This window comes from Miniopterus natalensis, chromosome 8 (genome assembly GCF_054644295.1).
Source record: "Miniopterus natalensis isolate mMinNat1 chromosome 8, mMinNat1.hap1, whole genome shotgun sequence".
NCBI classification, from domain to species: domain Eukaryota; kingdom Metazoa; phylum Chordata; class Mammalia; order Chiroptera; family Miniopteridae; genus Miniopterus; species Miniopterus natalensis.
In genome coordinates, this window is record NC_142088.1 from 50,790,463 (window position 1) to 50,815,276 (window position 24,814).

The 24,814-nt window shown below is 41.5% G+C and overlaps 1 protein-coding gene across 10 annotated transcripts in view; it reads right to left on the reverse strand.

Moving 5' to 3' along the window:
• Nucleotides 1-24,814, reverse strand: part of PKP4 (plakophilin 4) — a 213,582-nt gene that overhangs the window by 16,229 nt on the left and 172,539 nt on the right. For all 10 annotated transcript variants that reach the window (XM_087819836.1, XM_016209836.2, XM_016209098.2 and 7 more), the window contains 6 exons: nucleotides 21,135-21,267; nucleotides 19,827-20,040; nucleotides 6,794-6,977; nucleotides 3,708-3,825; nucleotides 2,104-2,295; nucleotides 1,734-1,907 (listed from right to left, as the gene is read on the reverse strand). In XM_087819836.1, coding sequence (XP_087675962.1) covers nucleotides 1,734-1,907; nucleotides 2,104-2,295; nucleotides 3,708-3,825; nucleotides 6,794-6,977; nucleotides 19,827-20,040; nucleotides 21,135-21,267 — 1,015 coding nt within the window. The remainder of the gene's footprint in view (nucleotides 1-1,733; nucleotides 1,908-2,103; nucleotides 2,296-3,707; nucleotides 3,826-6,793; nucleotides 6,978-19,826; nucleotides 20,041-21,134; nucleotides 21,268-24,814) is intronic.

Sequence of the window (24,814 nt, forward strand, 5' to 3'; positions counted from 1 at the left end):
ACGCCTGTCTCCTGGGAGACCAAGCGGCTTAGCCCAGCCCTGGGCGCCCCCCCTCCTGGAGCACTACAGTCATCACTGCTCCCCAAATAGCTTCTGACTTGATAACATTTGTGGCCATGATTATCTTGTTTTCTTAACAAGGGTCCAATATTTTGACTTACTATTCTAGATACTGTTCATATTTTAAATGAGTTTGCCGTTTAACTTTCATTCACTAAATGATCCCAGAAATGAAATTCTACAGAACTCAAATCACACATCTTTTAATTATTATCTTTTTTTTTAATCATCATCAAATGATCCTTAAGTCATAAGCTGGAGGTGACTGCTGCGTCACCAACAGAAATATTATGCATACTTATGTGCTGGGCTGACTCCTTTAATCCTCACAGCCAACTCATGAGGTAGGTATTATCTCCATTTTACAGGTGAAGAAACTAAGGACAGAGATATCCGAGGCCCCAGCTAGTAAGTGGAGGGGCCAGGATTCAAAGCCAAGCATTCTGACTCCAGAACCAACACTTAGATGCTAAGCTATTAGCACTTTAATTAAAAACAACAACAAAATAACCACACTGGCTTAGCATTAGGCCAAAATTATCTGTATATATTCATAACAGCAGCTGGTTGCATGAAATAAATCATACCCAGGCCTAGAAACGCTATTTACTCTTGTGAATAATACAGTGGCCAAAAGACCCTCATTTGGGAAGCAGCGGTGGAGGAGGTACCCAAAAACAAGCACTGTAGTAACTCTACTAAGATACACTGTCAGGGAACTACTAGAGGCTGAAAATGTTTCAGACAAGGATTATCTGGAAAGCTGCTAGATGACATTTAAAAGTTTTGAGAACATGCTTAAAATGATAACAGTAGGAAACCACCTTCAATTTTCATAAAGTCACACACCTACAGGGGATGTGGAAACTCTCCCAATACGTGTGTTCTGTGAGCATCTGAGTGCGGAGCAATGGCCCCGCTCCTCTGATGCATTGCTGCCCAACCTCAGCTCTACTTCAGGCCCTCAGCATCTTCCACTTGCTCCACAGTGAAATCCCAGGCTCTCCTTTCCTCTTCTTTGAATTTGCCTTCTGCACTGCCGTATCCAACAGTGTCCACATTGGCCTGTGTCACTAGTCCGCTTATACTCTTTCAGTAGCACCTCTGGTTTGTAGATCAGGGCCCAGCTCCCGAGGCTTGGCCGTCAGACCTGCTCACAATGCCTGTCTCCACTAAGGGCCACGCCCTGCCCTGCCCTCAAATAATCCAGTAACCAGCCTGCAGTCTCCACTCACACTGTCCTCACCTACAGCCTTCCTTCCCTTGTCCCTTTATCTGGATCACTCCCTCTACACTGCCAACCTCAGACTCTGCTGGTTTAATTGTGTGCTCATTCTTAACAGTCCAATTTGGGAGCACTACCCCTCTGGGAAATCTTGCCCACTTCTTGGTTCTCCCCTCCTTGCCTTTCCCTCACCTGCTGGGCCTGTCCTCTATCAAGACCCCACAGCACACATATCCAGTGCAATCTACACTGTACTGACTTGATCTGCCCGTTTCTTTCATTAGCCTTCAGTTTCTCACAGCAAGGGCCATGTCACATTCATCTTTGGATCCCCAGAGCTAACTGCTATCTCCCCCTTTCCAAACTCTAAACAATACGTCCCTTCACCACCATTGCTGACATGACTGCACAGATGGGCAGAAGTGTGGAAAAGTGGAAGACATCCTACCTTCCAGTTCCCAGCAGACAGGTTCTGGAGAGATCCAGCAGAGCCTTCCAAGGTGGCTGGGTTGGAACTTTCTGCTAGCAGAGTCAGATATGGTTTCACCACTGATGGATGCCACAGCATCTCAACCCCTTTGGGGGACTTTGACAGCCCTGGGATAGGACCAACTCCATCCCACTGAGAGACAAAGAGTGCACATTAAATAAAGCAAAATGAATACAATCTCCAAAATCTGAAAACATCCCTCTCTGGTGGACCCATCTATAGCTATGTAGAAAACCTGTATCATGAGAATATTTTTTTCTTGCCCAATATGTGATTTCTCACTCCCAGAAGAATGAAACTTTAGTTTCATGTCAAACAGAATACTAACTTGGTCCTCCTGTGGTGTTCGCTTTTTCTTTTTCTTCTTCTTTCCCCAGCAGCTTGGCTCTGAGTCTTTGCTGGGAGACTCTTTTCCTAGTAAGTCATCCAGTTCGTTCAGCCCCAACAGCCGGGCCTGAGGGACCTCCAATTCCAGCCGATAGGACAGGTTCCTCAGGGTACACACACAGTTCTCCACGGTCTGAAAACCAACACAGCGTATAATTAAAACCACTGCAGCACATTAGTGCCAAACGCTTCTGTACTGAAGTTCCTTCTTATGGGAACCCGAAAAAACCTAAAGAAAAAAATCAGGATTCTACAACTTTTTATCGAATACCCAAAGGACAGAGTGCACAGCCATCCTCAGTCCATGTGAGGATCTGATTTCATGCCAACTAAAATGTGCAAGGCCCTGCGGAGACAGTGCCCAGTGTTTCTGCTGCAGGGCAGTTACCCTGGCAGAAATGCAGCCAAGTCACCAGAACCTCCCTCACCTCCCCAGAAATCCTTACCATGACAACAGGTACGCCCAACCCTCTCTGGGGACCGCCCCTCCCCCCAAGTCCCACCTTCGTCTCCTCTTTCCAACCTCCAGCTCTCCTCTCCCTCTGTAGAAAGTTTCATGACCTTTTTTCTCTGTGGATACTTGCCTTCTGTACATGGTCTTTTGCCTCTTAAAGTTTGTATCACACCTCTAACTGGGAGGCCAACTATCATTTCAAGGTGAAGGTCTAAAGTCAAGTGCAGCTTTTGCTCAGCAAGCTCCCCTTTCAACTTGCTTACTCCTCTCAATTTCATGTGAAGATCTTCTGGGTCAATAAGGCTCAAAGAAAAACTTGGGTGTCACCACCTTCTCTCCAAGCCTCTACCACTCATCATTCTTTTCTCTCTTAGACCCATATTTACGACCCAAGGACTTCTTATGACCTCTCCTGGCCCAGTCCATGGTGACCACCAAGCACCCAGCTGGCCTTGAACTCCCAACACTTCAGTCCCTCCTTCCTGTTTCTTCCCAGCTTCCTCAGGGCCTGCTCCCAGGATAGACCCTGGGTGGCTGTCACAGCTGAAAACTGCAGAGGAGGACGCCCTGTGCTAGGGCTGGAATGGAGAAAACAGGAGGGGATGGCAAGGAGCTCATGCTGGGAACAGGCCAGCGTGACAACAGGGGGAGGGGAAGGGCGGAGACTGAGAATGTACGGAAAGGCACCTAAAACTGGTGCTGGGGTCGGGCTGTGGGTGCCTCGACTAGGAACTTTTATGCAGTAGATACTCAAATACAGATGGTCTGGCTCTGGCAGGAGGGAATACATCATGGGCAATCACCTTGATGAGGGCCCCAGGAGACCCACAGAGAAAGTCAGGACCCTGCTATCCTGCTAGGTCCTTTATCACAGTCACTCAGATTTCATGGGTCTAGGGGCTATTTTCTTAAGTTGTCATGTCCCTGTGAACTTGTAATTTTTACACAGACTCTTCCTTTAATCTGGAGTGTAGCCTAATGAGGAAGAGAGGCTCAGGAATTCCAGAAAGAATCAATGGCATGCAAATAACAGCATTAGGCAGCTGCTGTCATCTGTCATCGTGCCCCTCACACGGCCAGCAGGCACTGACCTTGCTGTCGTAATCGGATGTGTTCACACACGTGTGGATCACGTACAGCAGCGAGTCCACCAGCCCCTCACAGGATCGCATCTGCTTCCGGGCTTCCTCTCCTGCGGAGCTGAGGTTCCTAAAAGGGCAGAGACACGTGGAGGTGCTGAGATCAACAACTCAGTTAGTCCTGAAGCCTTAACTTATGACCTCAGAGAAGAGGGCAGCCACGTGGATCTGACTTGAGTGGGCATTTGGGGGTTCACATTTTAACATCCTGAGAGCTCACAATGGCTAGCTCCCCACTATCTGCACAGAGGGGAGCAAGAGCATCTGAGCTTTGTATCTCTCTCTTGACATGCCATTTTGTAACCTCCTAAAATGATGATTCTGGCCCAGCCTCCTCAGTTTCCCCATATGTAAAAGGGGAGAATAAGAGTAACTACCTGATAGGGTTGTTGTGGGGAAGCAATGAGTTGCTACATACAAAGCACTTAGAAAGGTGCCTGCTGCAATACACGCCACCATGTTTGCCAGCCATGCCTGTTAGTTTTAGACACGCTTTACCACCTTGTTAAGCCTTAAGGTCCTTCCAGTCCCTATGACTATCGTGTTTTGCATGCAGTAGGTGGTCATAAATGCTTCTCGATGAACACAGGAAACATAACATTTCTTGTATAAACATTCAAATTAAATATGGACATTTGCTTATGCTGCAATTATTATATTTTAAATGATTAAAAAAAAACCTGAAAATTGTTTCAGGTCTCAACCACATTGAAATGTTTGGTATCAATTTGGCTTCCTGAATTGATACCAAATTAGAAGGCTCTATTTTATGTCCCATTTATAAGATTCTAGGCTAATTCTGAGATTTTGCAAATCTCAAGATTTTTCTTTTCATCCTATTTTTCTGGGGCTAGAGAGGTTATGTCACCTGTGATCCCTCCTCTGTTCTTTTCTTGTGTCACCTCTTAGAAGCACCCAATGGCTGCCCTCTTCCATTCCTCCATGTGCTCCTGGGCCCCTCACTCCTCTGGTCTTCCTCCCATCTTGCTGCCTTTCCTTCTCAGCCTCTCTACCTGTGGGTCCCTCTGGACTGTCCAGGGCTACTTTGGTCCCTTCTTATCTTTATCTTTGTACTTTCCCAGGTGGCCCTTTCTTCTATTCCTTGGAGTTAATACAACCTAGGGACCCTTAACTCCCAAACGTGTATATTTAGCCTGACCATTCTCTACAACTCCAGACTCATTTATCCAATGGCTTCCATGATATTAGCACATGAGCAGCTAATCAGACATCTCAAAGTGGACATGGCCAACACTCTCACCTGCCTGCCGCTCCACCCCTTCTTCTCCCTGACTTCACCCACAGCACTTCTGTGCTCCAGCCAAAGAGCCAGGTGTTACCCTTCTATCCTTCCTTTCCTTCGCCCTGATATTCAGTCCACTAGCAAACCCTGTCAGCTTTCCCTCCTCAAAATACGCCCATCTGCCTATTGTCTGGATCACTCACACCACAGCCTTGTCTCCTGTCTCTGTCGTTGCCCATCCTCAGTTCTCCACATTGCAGCCAGAAACCAGTCCATCACCCCCATGATTAAAACCCTCTGATCATTTCCCATGGCACTTGGAATAAAGTGCAAACTACTTCTTTAATTTAAAAAAATCCTATGTAATCTGATTCTACTCTGCACCTTGAGCATTAAACTCTAGCTACAAGCTCATTCCTACCAAGAGCCTTTACGCTACCCATCACCACTGCCTAGGACACCCGTCCTCCTGATGCCCCACCCTCAAGTGAGTAGCTCCTTATGGTATTTCAGATCTATGGTTTAAATTTCACCTCCTCTGACAGACCATCTGATCATCAAAGTAATCACCTAAAAACTCTTACGTCACACACTATTTTCTAAAATGGCACCTATTGTTACCATTTTCTTTGTCTTTCCCAGTGGAACATGAGCAGGGATCTAGTCTGTATTGTTCATCACTGATTCCATAAGGAAAGCATTCACCAAATGTTTATAGCCATGAACCATGGGGGAGCCTGAGCATGTGTCCCGCCCCTGGGCTTTCCTGGAAGTCTGGCAGGCTGACTGAGGAGAAATCACAGCCTCCCTGGATCCGGTGCGGAGAAAGAATGAGATGCTGCTTCCACAAATGATCAGGAGGAGATATGAACTGCCCTTTGATGCAGGCATCTGAGTTAGGGAGCTGGCCTGTTTTCCAGGATCCTGACTCTTACCACCACCCTCAAGGGGACCGAGAGTCATCTGTCACAATAGTGGAAGGCTTCAGAGCAGCAGCCCAGGCCCCTCCCTCCCCCTCTTCCACATTCTCTGTTGTAGAGATGTTTACATGTCAAACAGAGCTCACTGTGTATCAGATGCAACACTAAGTACTTTATACAAGCTGATTCTTCACAACTCTGAGGTGGTACTATTATCCCTACTCTAAAGATGATAAACAGGCCAGAGCCACTCTCATTGTCACCCTGCTACTCTGCCCCAAGACTTCTGTTTCCAGTTCCTGGGGCACTGTAGATCCAGGAAATTGGGTAGAAATTGAGCTAATGAGTGTTAATGGCAAATAATGAGCAATACTATGTACACCAGGGAGAGGCTTTATGGATTCTACATGCTAAAGATAATGACTGAAAATACTATTTGGGCTCATTTTCATTTATTTATAAAACTCAAACCCAATGACTATTTAAACCACATACCTCTTTGCACTCTTTTAAAAACAAAAATGTTTTAACCATCACATTTTGAACTTAAAAACCAGGCTACAAGCATATTAGCAATCAGAATGGGATAACCAGGAAAATGCTGTTAAAGTAGAAAACACAGGAATTTTGGCAGAATTTCAGAATGAAAGGTCCTTTGACTAAATCACGGAAGAGTCATTTAAAACAAGTGTCTTTCAGGCCACTAGTCTGAGTTCATAAGGCTTTCTTCACAGGGTAACAAAGCCCAGTGGCCTCAATTTTGAAACAAACTTGGAAATTTAGTAGGTGTTAATAAAACGAAGTAAATCCTCCTAAAACCAACTTACCTATGACATATGATTTAATTACAGAATTAGAAACGAGAGGTAGTTTACCTCAGGCAACCTGTTGTGTTACGCAGAACGAGTGAAGTCTGAAACTTAATTTTATGATCATCATCAAAAGAAGAGTTATTCCATCCAGAGTGTGGAACAATCACAGTGTTTGTTAAGGTCGAGAGAGCATCTCGAATGATTGTCATCTTTACAGCATCACATGAGGATAAATTCCAAAGAACTCCTAAAAATGAGATTTTAAACATCAAATCATCAATTAAAGATCCTGCAGTTTCAGTAATGAAATAAACATATTAACCCTAATTGATGTGAACTCAATCTGCTCCAAACCTGATCTACTGCAACCAGGCTGGGCTGGACCTCTGATAAATGTTGAGTGAGCATATGTGAGTTTCTGGCAGTATAAAAAGTTATAATAGTTGTTCTCTTAAGTTTTAGAGCCTATATATGTATTAGGCAAGACAATTAAGCTTTTGCAAAGTAAATTAGTTACTCTGAGTGTGAGGGGCACAATCCAATCACAGGTCATAATATAATGTACCTATGATTGATGTAAAACTGACATTCATTGCATTATCCCTTACGTTCAATGTTCCGTGAGACAAACGATTTTTAGAACTTGGAAAAAGTTTCTTTTTCTCAAAAGACTGACATGTCTCTCCTCATCATGCTTTTTCTTCTTCCTTTTGCTACTTGGAAGCTCAAGCTTAATGCAGTACCTTTATTGGCATAGAGGGTGGTTATATTTGCTTCATCTTTATTTAGATAAGATTAGATATTTCTATTTCCACTTTAAGAGTTTTATTACCATGTGTTTTAGAAATGCAAGTTACTGCCATTCCTTTTGGATATAGGTGAAATCCATAATAAATTAAGTCACCCACGCTGTTAACTGATAATAAGACTGCTAGGACAAAAACCCTGAAATGTAGCTTATTAGAGTGCTATTAAATTGCAAGTATATTAGATTATCTTCATTTCTGTGTCAACTATGAGGTAGCTTAAATTACTGTTATAGTACACATATTTTCTAATAATTACTCCTTTAGAAATTAGAGCAAGTTCAAGATTATACCTACTCTAATGTCGTTTTCACACCAATGCATTTTCCTAAGTTAGAGGGAAGGAGGTGGAAGAGATGTGGCAGTTTTTCTGCGGCTGAGGCCTCTTAGCCCTGCGTGCCTGATGTGTCCTTGGTGAGCTGCTCAAGTGTGTATCACACTCTTAGAACTATCAACACACAGAAACACTTCTGGCCCATGGAGGGGAAGGAGTCGGCAAAATCTGCCCACGTCTGGCTGTGAACATGACAGAGCAAGAGTGCCGGGCCAGAGACAAGAGAGTAAATATACAGTGACCCAGGAGCTGGCTGGAAACCGCACAGGGACCTTTATGAAGGAGGGTGGTTAAGAGAGCTGACAGGAGCTTTTACTCTTTTTGGAGGAAGGAGAGGTAAAAAGCAAAGAGCTAGAATGGAAGGCAGTGAAGCAATACTCTGACTATAAACCAAGAGACGGCTATCCCCTGCCCTAAAGCCTGCCCTGACCCGCCCATACGTTGTGGAGGGAGTGGTCGGTACCGGAGGCTGACGCTTGGGCACCATCCTGGGAAAACATCTGGGTTCTGGGTTCTGCTCCACACTGTGCCTGCTGCTTTCCTCTTTCACTTGGCTTTGACTTCTGCACCTTGGTGACCGGGTTTCCCTTGTTCCCCAAGGACTCTCACCTTTCTCTGCTCCCACCCTTTGGGGTAGGATAGCCCACCACAACCACAGCCTTTCAGGACCTCTGCCTCAGCAGCAGTCCATCTAGTCAGGCCTGGAGGGGGTGGGGGGTGGGAGGATTTAGACCGTTCAAAATGAGGAAAAGGAAAGACCTTGCTTTGTCTCTGAAAGCTTGTTCTTTCCACAACAGATCATTGCTTATATAATTAGCTTGTGCATACAACAGGTAGGTCCTATGGGTGCTTATAAAACAAACTTAAATTCCACAGGCAGAGCTACTCTCCATGGATTCTGTGAAAACTGGCTGTATGTTTCCATATAAAATGGTTTTCCACTGTGTTCCCTGGATTCTGGGGGTATTGCCAGACCCTTAGGGTGGCACTGTGAGGAATGCGGGGAGAATTCACAGCAGGGCTCCCGATTCCCTGACCCAATTCACCCAGAGCAGTGTCATATTTATCTATCATCAATATTGGGCTTCATTGTGTGTTTCTGTTTGAAAAACGGGTTTCTTGTCCCAACAGCATTTGAAAAGCATGATCTTAGTGGAAAAGTATTAGAGGACTGATGACCACGAACGGGACCTGGGAGCTAAGGATGAGTGGAGGTCTGTCCTGACCCCAATAACAAGAGCTCGAAGACAAGACAGAAGAGAGAATGGGATGAGGCACAGAAGGGTACCACGAATGGGGATTTAACATTTCCTGCTAACAAAGCCAACTATACTCATCCCAGGGCACTGATGGGCTGCCGGGGCATGAGCTAGCCACAGGGCAGCCTGTGGCCTAGAGCCCATGCTCTGCTGGAGAAGGGTCACTTCATAACCTTCCCTGTGACAGTTTTATGACATGTGATTCCTAATGCTATTGGAGCAAGTTATCTCTCTGTCCAAGCTTTAAGTTCCTCACTCCACAAAATTCATCACATATGGAGAGGTGCATTTTCTAATACTTCACGGAATAAATGCATTCCAGCAAAGTCAACAGTAAGGCAAGGTTTGTGGAAAGTGAAGCCTATTATAATATAGGCTACAGGTGTAAAATTAGGTAACTCTACAGAAAATTAAAACAGTGTGAGTCACAAATTTCTGATGCAAACAAGAAGGGGGTGGTTCTTTAGTACATTGGATCTTAAAGTTGAGGCTGAGAAGTTCTTTGATCATTGGCAGAAAAGCTTGTTTTCCATGGTTCTTACCTCCACTCCTGGCTGCTTCTAAGACCTACTTCTGTAAGAGGCTATTTACCAGATTTGCAAATTCTCCTGCTTTTCTGTGTAGGTAACTAGAATTTTGCACTGCTCTTTTCCTTATAAGGCATTCAGAATCACCAGTGAAATTAAAGGGGTGGAGGCAATAGTAAGTTTACAGTTGTGACTATTCAAAACAGACTTTATTCTTGTATTATAAAAAAAAAAATGCTTTTATTGATTTTAGAGAGAGAGATAAAAACATCAATGAGAGAATCATTGATCAGCTGCCTCCTGCACGCTCCCTACTGGGGATTGAGGCAGCAACCAGGCATGTGCCCTGACTAGGAGCTGAATCAGTGACCTCTTGGTGCATCACATGACACTCAACCAATTGAGCCACACAGGCCAGGCTATTCTTGTATTATTATTTATTTATTGTAATAATCATAATCTGCATGTCTTTTTCCATACAAACAACTGTAATCCTACTTTTGCCCACCCCTGTATATTTTATCCTATAGTTTACTATGAGCCTTAACATCTTCATGGGCTTGAACAGCATAGATGTTCATAAATCAATAGCAACATGACCATTTACTGTGTTTTTTTTTACTCTGTCCCAAGAATTGTGTGCTTTACATATAAAGAGCCAAGCTGCACAAAATTATTTAACTTCCCATTTATTTTGTAGGCTTAAAATTTTACATGATTTTTAAAAGGATGATGAGCATCTGTATTTCTAAATTTATTTTTAATTTACATTTTATTAGGGAAGTATACTGAGGTACAAAACTCTATCATCTTTTTATATGCCATTTTACACATATGCAGGGGATATAACAGGTATTTAAAAATATTTGTTGATCGACCCAATTTAATAGCTTCTATTTGTTTTTGGATTTCCTTTTTATTTCCTTGACTGTCAGACTTAGCTCTGAAGTATTACCTCCCTTTCATGTTTTTTCTTAAAACTCAGCATTCAAGAGCGTCTTGTTATAAGTGACTGGGGGGAGGGTCAGAACAATGTTCTGGATCTTTAAGGGAATTTGCCAGCATAGTTTTGCCTGCCTTTCACATGAAGACCCAAACAGATGGTTGTTGAAACTACTATCCTAGCTAAGGGGATAGAAGAATCCCATTGCTGCTCCATCTCCTTGAACCAACATGCCAGATCCTCATTCCTCAAACTGCAAACAGGAAGGACCAGTGTTGTACAATTATAAAACATTAAAAATATGTAACCCTTCAGTTGATAAGCTGACTATACTACCTTTAGGTCAACTAAGTTGACTTACTGATCATAAAACCAGCCTTAAAGTATAGAAAATCAGGCTTTCATTTCTGCAACTTCAAAAAATGTTCAAAATTATTCTTGACCAGAAAAAAAGGGGATTCTATCTTTGCTTAGTCTGTGGCATTCAGGGGAACCACACAAAGGCCACTTTATCACCTGCACTGTAAGTTATTTTATCCCACTAATCTTGTACTTGACAGTGGAACACAAAGAGCTACAACATTTGGTGTGGATTTAACTGGCCATTTCGAACCTCAAAGCAAGTCTCAAGATACTGGCTTTTCTTCCTCACTTTCTATTTCAAAAATAAGGTTATGAAAAGCCAAAACAACCTGTTCTGATCAACCAATATTGAATGAAGAAAGTTCAATTAAACTTAAAAGCCTTAGCTATGGAATGATTAATTTGGTTTTTCTACTCAAAAGTAAAAAGCACCATTCTTAAGGCAGCTAATAATACCTGTGTACACTCCACTTCGCTAAGGTTGTAATAAAACAGTGTTCTCTCCACTTAGTCTGTCTAAGGCTTCATTTAATGGTCGGGAAGAGCACTGCCAGAGCATTATGGAATGAAGAGAAATACACTAACTCCCAGATGTAGAAAGCCTGATCAGAAAAGAGCTGTGGGATTAGCATTTTCCATCATCGTGATAAACCTCTAGCTCCAGCATTCTAATGCAAAATTTGCTTTAAAAATATTTAGCACCACACTTCACTATCTCCTGGTTCCCAAGGAGAAAGTTAAAAATAAGCTACAATTTAGTTTAGAAAGCTTGAGGTGTTTATTTAATTTAAAGCAATTAGCTATTTGTTGTGAGGACTAAGAATATACATATACAAACTAATTTAGAAAATACTAGGCTATGGAATCTAATGACCATAATAAATGGATGAACAAAACAGGTCCTGAGGCATGGATGCATGGAACAGGCTGACATATCTCAGTGGGGGGCAGGGGAGAGGAGACAGGAAGAGATTAACCAAAGAACTTATATACATATACATATATGCATAACCACTGGAAATGAACAACAGTGTAGTGAAGGGCTGGGGGTGGGGCAGGGCCTGGGAGGAGGGGGGCTAAGTGGGGAGGAAGTTGGGGGACATCTGTAATATTGTCAACAATAAAAAAAAAAATTTTTAAAAAGGGAAACACTAGGGGATTTCATGCATATTATTTTAGAAAAGGCTGCTTATTTTCTACCACAGGAAAAGGTACACACAAGTAGCCAACAATCACAATGAAATACTGCCATGAGAGATGAAAGTTCATTTTCCTCACAAAGAATGAATAAAGTAATTAAAATACCATTTCACACAAATTCCATGCTCCAGAATTTTCAAAGAGCTCACATTTAAAATGAGCTCTATAGCTTATTCTAATGGCAACTGATAATTTTATAGTCAAATTAGAAGCTGGTTTTACTGATTAATTAAAATAATAGCACTATTTAAAAAAATATATTTCTTAAAAGACATTAAAAACCAAAGAACATTTGGAAAATGCAATTTCTCTGGTAGCACACATAACACCCTAAACATTTTTTTCTGATATGAAATAAAAAACCATTATCTTTACATAGCATTTACATTTATTCTATTTCCTAATCACTGAAGAAAAAAAACCACCACCAAAAACCCACAAAATACCCACAAGTGTTCACAGACATAGCAAAAGGAAAAATAAAATAACCAAAAGCCCGAGTGTACTTCAAATATCACCCTTGGACATGTCCCTGCAATTTCTTTCACAAGTTACCCTCAGTCTGTGTCTGTTCTTGACATTCCTATTTCAGTCACGCTCTTTCCCACGATGTCCATGAGGTAAGTTAAACTCCCCAGCTTTAGGGGTATGGGGACGATCTATCCAGAGAGCAGACGAATAGGTCCTGTGCCCACCATTCCTGGCAGAGCGAGCGTCAGGACAAGTCACTACCGTAACTGAGCCCCCGGGCCAGGAACGCTGCCCAGTAGCCGCATTCGTCCCGTCCCCGCAGTTGCGCATCTGCGGGCTCCTCGGAACAGACCGGTGTCGTGTGTACCCACTCTGCATTTAAAGAAACTACATTTCTTCTTCCTCTTTAATGTAGCTACTAGGAAGTTCAGAATTAAGTCTCCTGTGTTACATTCCAGCGGGAAGTGCTGGGAGAGGCGCTGTTCATTTTATGCCACTAAATCTAAGGGAGAAACACCGGCTGAGTCCTCGGAAGACCTTGCCAGTTACAACACGAAGCAGCCAGGACAAAGCACCCGAGCGCAGGGAGAGCAGCAGTACAGCTCTCATGTCGCCTGTGCCAGGCACTCCACGTCCATCCTCAAAAACGCCGAGCAGTGGGGACTGTGTTTCCCACCGGGGAAGCTGGTACTGGGAGAGGCGATTTGCCTGGGCCACAGGGTTGGAAGGAAACACGGGGATCTGACTTGAGCTCCGCTTATTTATTCCCCCATGCCATGCTGCCTCTCCCTGGATGTTTTTCTGAGCATGGGAACCCCTGTCTAGTAAGACTGGAGACCATCGTATCTGGGCTGGAGTGTGAAGGGCAGGGAGAACCTTCCAGGTGGACCAGACCTGGGGGAGAAGCAGGAGTCAGGGAGCAGGAGTGGGGGAGCCTCAATGCTGGGGCTGGCCTACCAGATAAGAACAGGGGATGCAGGTTTGACTGCAGGTGGGGAAGTGTGGATACGGAGACAAGTGTCATCCCAGGGACAACAGTGAGGCTGAAGAAGGACGAGTGGCAGAGCCTATGTCCCAGGACAGCAGTCTAGGTGGGATGTGATGAGGACCTGAGTAGGGAGGAGGGGATGGGAAGGCAAAGAGGGAGGGGGAGTACTTGTGACAAGAACTGGAGCCTGATGTAAGCTGAGGGTGGCGTCAAAGATGAGCCAAGAGCTCGGCATGCGTGAGAATATGGTGCTGTAACAGGAATGAGGCAATCAAGGGGGGAGTGGGAAGAGAGCAGTGCGATAAAAAATGCCTGCCATATGTGGCTTCAGGCAAACCACTCAGGCTTTCCACCAGTACTGGAAAGCTGTGAACAAATTATGAAACTGAAACGGATCTGAAACAATGAGAAAGCAATTATTATGAGAGTGGGGACAAAAGTATTGTGTTCAGTGATAGAAACACCTAGCTTTGGATAAATTCTTAGGAAAAGAGGTCACTGTGGTATAGAATCATTCCCAGGGTTCCTAAGATGCCACCACCTCAGCAGAGGTTCCTGTAACTTGTGCAGTGACCCTCAGAGTAGTGCAACATGGAGGCCTGGTCCTGGCTTACAGGCATGGCTCGTGGCTTCCTTCATCCTGTTCCTGCTGCCAAGAGAGGACTGCTGCTGCATCCCCTGCTGCCTGGCATAGCAGGCCTCCTAGGTGGTGGATCCTGCCCAGTGGACCTTGTCTTGTTCACCTGGCTGCTCCCAGAGATTTCCTGCACACAGCTAATGCATACTCCATGTCAGGAATGGAAATGCTAACTTGGTCCCAGCTGTGGTCACAGTGGCCATTATCTCTGGTTTCAGAAGAGGTGGTGAGTGGGTCCTTAGGTGATCCGGAGGGAAGGATGCTTCCCAGGAGCTGGTTGTGTGGAACTGAAGACTTGTGCTAGTCACGAAGACTCACATAGTGGGGCCCCAGCTCACATGCTCCATTTGAAGGGGATTGCTCCTGTTGTTTAAATTTTCCCCAGAAAAGGACACAGGTGATAGATCTTTAGTCTTTAAAGAACATGAGGGTTAGCTTGTGTTTCTGTGATTTTTCAGGTACAAAGGTGGATCACAGCACCTTTGAAAAGATCTATCAATTTCTAGAAATCCCTTTATAGATTCATATTTGCATTTCAACGCATTTTTCTTTATTCTAGGTTAATTTTCCACCTTCATGAGTAGGTTGAGAGCATTAATGACATAATGTAGTCCCACATACCCTGGAAAGGCATTTTCATGAAAATAAGTCAGCTTACAATTCAGAAATGCTGACTGAGATTGCCCCTAGGGTATACAGGATGGTTCTGTCAGGGAGAGTTCGCAAAAACAAATAGGCCACAGGAGGGAGAATCCTCCTGAGAGCATCACTCTGATGCAGAGGTAGCAGAGAGGGCAGTGACCAGGCCACCCGGGTTGTCCTTCAGCTCACTTCAGCTTCTGACACAGAAATAGGTCATTAACACTATGTCCCACAGCTGACTTTCACCTGTTCCAGGAATGTGCTTCTTCATCTCTAACTGCACTCAATCTTCAGCCTAGTTATTTGAGACAAGACTGCTTCCAGTCCCAGGCCTTGGGAAATTAGACAAACTAGACGCTGCAAAGAACTCGAGGGACCTCAGTTAGGGTCTCTTGGGCATCTTCTTTCTATATTTTTGTCAGTGCCCTCATCTCTCTTGCATTTATTGGCTTTCTGGTCTACAGAGGGAGCATATCATTACGGATTGTTCTTATGCTGAGAAATCCACTCTGATCCACGGCTGACCACCTGAGTCCTGCAAGGGGCCTCCGAGTCTCCCCACCTGACTGCCTCATTCTGCTCAGCATTGAGAAGCCTACGCACAAACAGAAGGTCACGCTCCATGTCCCATTCCTGTGTTTTCTGAGCAACCTGAAGCTTTGTGATTACACCCGATCATTGTTTGATGAGACTGTGCTAGTGGCCAAGCTAAACAATGCTGCTCTATACTCCCAGGTAAAACTCAAAGGAGATATTGTGGGGCTTCTTTTCTTTTACCTTTTTGGTGGAAATTTAAAAGAACAAGGGAAATGACACTTGACAATGGGCAGTTGCACCCCAGATTCTGTGTCTGCTAATGGGCCAGGGTGGGCAGAGACCGAGGCAGGGAAGGAAGAGCTCTGGCCTGTACGCCAAGAACCTGACCTGGGACTCAATCTCTGGACCCCTTTTCTCATCTCTACTATGGGCAGCACAGGGTAGAACAGAGGACTTATTTAGGGTCCTTTTCAGTTCAAAGGTCTGTGACTCTGAATTAAGAGTTACCCATTTAGAATAAACTGTTTTTCTTGTCACTGTTAAATTTTTGTTTGTCATTTTATTTATTACTGATTTTTATGGTCTGAAATGTTCCATAAGAAAGAAACCACATGTTTCTATTGCTATTGTTTTATAAACTGGGCCAAGTGGTAAAGATCCTACTGACTTGGGCTGGGAATTGGGAAGGGACATCGCTAAATTTGTGAAAACTACCTATGCAGCTCCTGACAGTCTAGTGGCCCACAGGAGGCAGGACAGAAGCTAAAAGAACAACAGCTCTCTGAATCAGAGAATAAATGACTGTTTTTAAAGGCATATTAATTAGGCTATGGGGACATGTTCAGTAAATTACTTCATCCTCCAATGACAGGTGACAGTCAAAAAGGCTAAATGCATGTCCACTAAGCTCTGGCTCTTTACAGCACATCCTGCTCTCTGCCAAACTTCAGCCAGGCCCACCAACCGGTCCTTAGTGCACGGCTATCACTTTCTTATTAACTTATTGTCTAATTAGAAATTAGTGATCAGGAAGGAAATATGCCTCATTTCATGTTCTGCATAGTATCTGGAATCCATTGCTGGCATCCAGAAGTTTTTAAATGAACGTGTAGAAATATTTTACTTAGCCATATGGATGAATAATCACTTGCTAAACTGGAAGAAATATTAATATAGCTGTCACTTAAACAAAGTCTTTTATTATTCAAGAACAAAGGCCGACATCAGTGTTAATGGCAGTAACAGATGTGTGATAGTTTGGGTTCATTAAAAGGTAGGCCTCCAGATTCTGTGCAATATCTTCAATTTCTATAGTTTTTAAAAATGATGCTTTTAGGATGCTCAAAAACTTGAAACTCATATTTCCTAGTTTAGGAACACTATTTAATTATCTTGAACAAATGAGCTCTTTTGTTCAATAAGAACAAATGAGTTCTTTTATTCAATCAAGAACAAATGAGTTATTTTCTAGTGACAAGATGTTCCTACTTTCCATCCAGTCTGTGGCCTAGCAGACATACATCTAATAACCCAACTCAGGAAAACCATGCTTCATCCAGCTTTCAAGTTCTTGTGTTTTCTTTTTTTTTAAAAAAGCAACCTCATCCTAAGCACCCACATATATCAGCAATTACTTAAAAAGAAACAAAAAGAACCCCCCCCCACACATATCCATTAGGTTTCTACCTGGAAAATGTTTAACACAATGGAGAAAACACAAATATCATGTTATAATATTAGGGAACTATTTTAATTAACAGTGACAGCCCAACTGTCAAAATATTTTTCCTTTTATTTCCCTGCATAAAGATATGGCCAAAAATGCAGGCCCTGGGCAGTTATTAAATTTAAAGCAGAGGCGAGGCATCTTTTAAAAAAAAAGAGCTAAAATTTATTAAGTACATTAAAAATGCCAAACCCAAACAAAGGGGACTACGAAAAAAGGCTCTGGATTAATAACTAGGTAGAATTACTTGTTAATAGCTTCAATGGGATAGTGATTTCTTCAAATAATATAGTATTTTGAACACGTCAGCTCACTGTGCTTTACCACTTCATGATCCCAAGTTGACTGTAATTTCTACTCAAGAACTCTTAGGCTTAGGCTACACCTACAAAGTCTAAACATCATAAAAGGCTGGCCAGAGCCACAGTAATTTGTAGAAGACACTGGCAGAACACTGAAATTTGAAAGGGTAATGTTCTGTTTTCAAAGGGGATTTGACAGAGATGGATAAGTTGATAGGGAACACTGGTGACATGGTCACATAGCACCCTGCTACCCATTTTGAAAGACATAATTTAATGAGGATGGTTCAGATGGGGACACACTTTCCTGCTTAGGAGAGAGATGGGAGCCTGGATTTGGGACTAACAGGTCTTGTCTTATAGGGCCATTGCTTAGCAAAACGAGCTCCTGAGGGCTCACCTTCCTTGCCTTCCCAAATCATACATAATGCCTTTCTGTTGCTTTTGAACAACCCTGCTGCTCAGCCTTAATTCCATGGAGTAATGAGCACCCTGTCCCTGTGGGCTCAAGCACATGATAGGCAGTGGCTTTCTGTGAAAGCTGTATAGGAGATCCATGGCCAATTGGGCAAAATGGATGCTGAGGTCCCCTCCAACAATGTGATTCTGTAATTTGGAGACAGTTTATGAGTATTTGGCTTGAGGAAGAGATAATGAAAGAACTCAAAGACCTTTTGATGTCATGTTTTAAAACATATCAGGGATTAGCCACACTTAAAAATATTACTGCATATTAAGGTTGCTACCATTGAATTTCAGAACTGAGAAATGTGAATTTTCCTTGTCTTCATTAATCTTGGCAAACATATGTATACATACAACACACGTACACACAACTATGCTAAATTTATATTATGACTTCGTAGCTTCATATTAGCTAGATAATATTTATAAAGAAATTAAATTTGGCTGACATTTGGCCTTTTGGAACCATAACTCACTTCTGAAGTACTCTGGTCCAGCTCCTTAACACGTGACAAAGAGTGTTTACACACTGACCACGGCTATTCCAGAGAAAAGACTAGTTTTGGAGAGAATATTCTGTAAGTAATCAGTCCACATATCAGAAAAAATTATTAAGGGTAAAAGTATATAGTTTTAAAGCAATTCATAATTTCCCCTACCCTACAAGTATGGCCAAAAAATACTTCTTAAAGCCTAAAAGCTATTGGCAGCTGTTTCCAAAAAGGAAATATGAGGTTGTTGCTAGTTTTACACTGGAAGCAATGTAATCTATTCAGGGAAATAGCTCTTTTGGAATTAGGAAACACTAATACACTCCTTTCAAGGCCAGGTCCATGTCTTAAAACACCCTGTGTTCTCAGCAACCAGTACTGTAGCCACAGAGAAATGGTGAAATATGGAGGAAAGAATCTAAATTAGCACTCACATCCAGAGTATAAATCAGGTAAATTAGTACATAAAAGCCCGTAGTAGTGAAGTCTGGCTCTATTCAAATAAATCTGATTTATTCCAAAATGAAAAAGACATCGCGAAATCTTCATATGCTTCTCTCCCTGTTTATCACTATATCTTACAAATTCCTAGAGCTCAGCTCAAAAAAGTCCCTGCAATAGTTTCTCCCAGGGGAAAAAACCTCAGCAACAAAACACCAGCAGAGACCTATTCCTCCTATAAGAAATAGGACAGAAAAAGAGAAAAAAGCTGCACGTTAAGAATGCAAGAACCAAGTCATGATTAATCTGTCTAGGTAAGCAAAAGAACATCAATTTAAGTGTGAAGCTGTGGTCCCTGGATCACCGCTGATCCCTTGGGGAGCCACATGCAGCCTTGTAGGGAACTTCCCTCCCCATTCATTCCCTGTGCTCCCAATGCGACCTTTAATGAGCCCTGGCACTTGCCATTTTTCACTGACATTCCCAGAACCTCTTGTGTTCCTCCCGAGCCTGAGTGCTACCTAAGGGCAGGGAGTGAGTTCTATTCATCTTTACATCCCTAGGTCCTAGGAAAGTGTCTAGGGTACTAACAGGCATCAGACGTGGGCTGAGCTGAAGTGGAAGCCAGCCAATCCATTAAGAATAGTTATTTTATTTTCATAATAAAGGAGAGCCAGTCTATTTAAAAGTAGATTTACTATGGAATACATAATTAATATGTCATTCAGCCCTCTATGAACCTCTGTTAGCCGACACTTAGGCATCAATGAGCATAACTTATCCTAGCGGCACTGCAGTGCCTTCTGAGTCATTGGATTAAATTACACTCAGCCTTCGTCACAGCTCTGAGCACTGTATCACCGCCTACCTAGACCTTCCAACTCCTTCACAATGCACCACACAAGGGCAAAGTCTAGATGGTTTTCAGCATTTCCTCCAGGACAAGATCACAGTCTTTACCCACCTGTAACAAGTTCCCTTACTTCTGCATCAATAGATTTTCTCAACAGTCTCAACAAGGCAGGTATCCCACCAACATTCTTCATTGCTATTTTATTTTCATCTGTAGACTTGCCAAACACAAGATTTCGGAGGGCACCACAAGCATTCTTCTGAACTTCCAAAACTCTGTGGTCCAAAAGGTCAACCAGATGCTTGATTCCCCCTAACCTACATACCTAGAATGAAAAATATTAGGTACCAGGCCTAAGTGACATGTGATTCAGCAGTGATCAAACAAAATCTGTTATAAAAAGATCATGGGAAACAGACACTCCAGGTCATTGCAAAAGGTTACTTTTTATTCTACAAAACACATCTTTTATAAATTTTAAGGATGCTAACCAAGATGCAACTGATTTCCTGGGATCATGGCTTAAAAAAGGGAAGGAGACCAAGGTGGATCAATGGCACGGGCAGGTAACACAGTCCTCCTCCAACCCTCTGGACACACACAGGGATGTGCTTCTACTCCCAAGTGCAAAGAACAAATACACAAGCACAACAAAACTATATGCAGGGCTGGAGGTCACACAGGAAAGGATTTTTGACTAAAGTCATTTGGTTTCTAGAATTGTTCCTCTCAGCTATGCTCTCTAAATTTTCTTCCATTTGTCAGGTCATCAGTACATTATGTGTGAATATTTCTAGGCTTTATTTACCGCATCCACCCTTAGGTCTGTAACTGGTGTGTTGCTTTGCATATTAAATTGATGAGAAACACACTCTATGAAATTGTAGGGGGGAAATGGCCAAAAATGTTAAAAAAAAGAATCTGTATGTTATAGGACACTAGCCAATAACCAATGACTCACTGTTTCTGCAAATGCCAAAAAACTTAAAAATGTGAACTAAAATGTTCCTGTATGTTCAGTATTAGTAATGGTTATAAATTCTCTGTAATTTTACTTAATTGTATGTTGGCACCAATCTTGACCAGCATTTCATAAAATATATGAGCTCACTCGTTTCAGACATGCTATAATTTTTTTTATAGTAATTTTTTGGAAAATACTTTAAAAATGCAGGTTAAATTGATTTTGCTTCCTGTTTTATATTTAACCTAATGAGTGGACACAATTTGAAAATGCTAAAGCACTCAAAAATACTTTTTCCTGAGCAATACTGAAATGCATGGTTAAGAAGTAAAAGTATCTGTCATCAAAATATCCTTCTAAAAGGGCATCTGATAATTTCTTAAGCACACAGGCATGAGACTGCTAAGTGGAAAGGCACTGTCTGTCCCAGGTGACCCAGGCACTAGGTCCTGTACCTCCATCTTCACTTTGTTGTCGCCGAAGCACAGGTGCTGCAGGTAGGCCGCTGCGTTTGCCTGAACGGAGGGGAACTGGTGCTGCAGCATGTGAATGACTTCAGGCAACTCGGGATCACGCCAGGCGAACTCCCTGCATGAGAAAAAGACGGCGTCAGAAAGGAAGGCCCATGTCTCACCAATACATTAAACAAAACATTTGGCATAAGAATAAAAGCTCTTCTTAGACCAAAATTGGAAGTTACAAAAATCCTAAAATACATATATATGTAAATAATTCTTCCCCTATTGAACATATGCAGAGGCGCAGATGCTCAGGATCTTAAAGCAGTCATAATGCACAAATGCACAGAAAGAGACTCAAGGGGACAAAGAAGTTCTTAACATAAGTAACTTTTTCATTTTTGTTTTTCTTGTCTTGATTCTAATTCTGTGCGTTCCTACCAATGCAAGAAATTTGCAGGTGCAAGGCTCAGGTAAACAAGCGCACATTAGCTAGGTGAGGTGTCCTGCTTGCGGAGGGAGGAAGAGCTGGTGGGAATATGCAGATCTGGTGTCAGCCCAGAAACTGCAAATGTTGTGGGCCTGATGATTTTCAAAAAGCATCATGTGTATGGCTGCTCTTCATTATAAGCAAGAAACATAAGAAAATTATTTAAAATTTTTTTTTTTATCAATAATCCTTTGTGCAGAAAATTAGAACACTGCTGACAATTCCTGCTGGTCTTTTTTCAATATGTGTGCAAATGTGCATGCGTGTGTGTACAGAATTTTTTCCAAAGAATTGGATTATTATTAAATAGCACTTAAAATTCCATGGGTACCTACTCTGTGCCAGGAACTATTCCAGGCATTTTATCTATATTAATTCATTTATTCTTATAGCAACCTTATAGATTTGGAGACCAAGGCAGAGAGGCTAAACCACTTGTCTAAAGTCACCCAGCTAGTCAAGAGTAGAGCAACATCTGAACTTGGGCAATCTGAACTCAGAGCCTGAAGCCTTAATGCCCTATGTTATCTATCCTATTTCTTGTATGACAAGTATATAATCATACTAAGCATATCTATTTTATAGTTTGCTTTTTCAGGTAACATCACATTGTCAGCATTTTCAGATGTTAATGGTATGACGCACTATTCGGAATCCCTTTTAAATGTGAATTAATGCTTATATCAGATGCAGGCCAGCTTTTTACAAACAGTTAACAAAGCAATAAATTTGCAGGCTTTGATTGCAGGACAAAGTAAACTGCTAATCCAAAAAATGAATTAATACTGAATAAACTTTTTTTCCCATCACCACACAGGGTTACACTTTTTTCTTATGATAAGAGTACTCTCCTAACAACTTTCAAATATACAATACACATGGAGTGTGTTAATTATAGTCATCATGCTGCACATTACATCCCTAGGACTGGAAGTTTTTACCTTTGCCAACCTTCACCCATTTCTCCCAGCTCCCAATCCCTGCCTCTGTAATGATGAATTTAGTTGAATATTTTTGTTTTGTTTTTTTCCTTCAGATTCCACATATAGGTGAGATCAGATGGTATTTGTCTTTCTGTGTTTGACTTATTTCACTTAGCATAATCCTCAGGGTCCATCCATGTTGCTGCAGATGGCATGATTTCCTTTTTAATGGCTGAATAATATTCCACTGTATACATATGCCACATTTTCTTTATCCATTTATCTATCTATGGACACTTAGCTTGCTTCCACAGACACCCTTAAATTAACAACCCAGAGATATCTCTGCTGCTTAGGTTTTAAAGACCTAGCATCTCTCGTGGTCTGGGAAAGCTCCATGCAATAACTCGCTTGTCCACTACAAAGGGGCAGGTTATTCCATAACTGCAAACACAGAGACATAGCACCCATTCAAACAAATATTTAGTGATCTGTGAGATGGCAAGTTATCCCAGAAGAGAGTGAGCTTGGAACAGAAAAAATATTTAAACAAATAATGGTGGAGAATGTTTCAATTTTGGTAAAAATCATCAACCAACATTTAAAGAATCTTAGTGAATCCCAAGCAAGTTAAATGTAAAGAAAACTATACCTAGGCCTCTCAGAGTAAAACTGCTTAAAGTCAAAGATAAAGAGAAAAATCCGCAAGGCAGCCAGAGAGAAGATTCATTACCTAAGAGAATAATGATACAGATAATACCTCATTTCTCATCAGAAACAATGAAGGTCTGAAGACAATAAATGAACGGTTTTTAAAACTACCGGAAAAAAATTATACCTATCAATCCTGAAATTTACATCTAGCAAAACTATCCTTTAAAAAATAGTGAATTAAAAACGTTTCCAGATTTAAAGCTGAGAGAATTTCTTTCCAGCATATATGCAACACAAGAAAGGCTAAAGGACATTTTTAGGTTGAAAGGAAATGAGTTGAGATGGAAATTGGACTTATAGGAAGACAAGAAGAGAATTATAAGTAGCAAACATGTAGAGAAATATGAAGACTACCTTTTTTACTTCTATTACTTTAAAAGACAATGGAAAATTTATAGTAAAAACAGTAAGACTATATTATGGGTTTTATAATGTATGTAGAAGTAAAATATTTGACAATACATAAGGGTCAAGGAGATGGTAAATGAAATTATTCCACAGAATATCACGGATTAAGCCCTGCTCAAAAACATCACCATAAATGCTCTTATTCTTTAAGTTACTGTCACTTTCCACAGGAAATACTTTTGTTACTCCTTTTAGATGCATTGTTTATGCGATTAATAAACTGTGATTCCAAATTAGAAAACTATTTTAAAAAAACTCATAGATTTCCTTTTATACAGAAAACATGAATAACTTCTTCAGTCTTATAGGAATTTTTCAGGCTAATTATAATGTACCATTAATGATAAAGTAAGTAGGTTTAGAAGTGAGTAGAAATATTAAAGTTGATACTTTCAAAACTAAAACTTAAATAATAGTTATCAGAAGCTTTATATTTAGCTTTGAATATTCAAACTTCAAATTCACATGGATTACAGTTTCAGCTAGAATAAATACACCTATTAGTATAAGGTAATCATTCATTCATTTTACAAATGCATTACCAGTAAAGTTGCACATAATCAAAGCTAACTATAACAGTTTTATGCATTAGACCATGAAATTATCATACTATGAATAGCTGAAATATATATTATCATACATGAAATCCTTGTTTATAGTGAATCAACTCATATCAGAGGTCAAAATTGAATTCTTCAGGGACACATATTAAACTTGAAGCTCTAATCACACTTTACTGCCTTTTTGGGAAGCTATTTTTTGCTCTGCAGGTTCAGCCAAGGTATAACCTAAAGCCCTTATAATTCAAAGCCCTTTTGGGGATTTCTGCATGTATTAGGGTGCCATAGTCTTTGACATTTTGAGGTTTTTAAAAACCAAACCATGTAAAAGTATTTCTGAATTATAGGTGCTATTAGACAAATTATTTACAAAATCCTTAAAATGACAAAAAAGTGGCAAGCAGAATAGCAGAACCAAATGTATGTATAAACCACAAAGAATTTTAGACAAAAGAGTAAGTGGAGTGTGTTTAGTGAAGCGGTGGGCTTCCCATTAACTCAAAAGTACCCTTTGTTATTTTGTTTTAATGACCAAAACCTCATTGATGCTTTTAATTCACATTCATTAGAATAAGTTGGTAG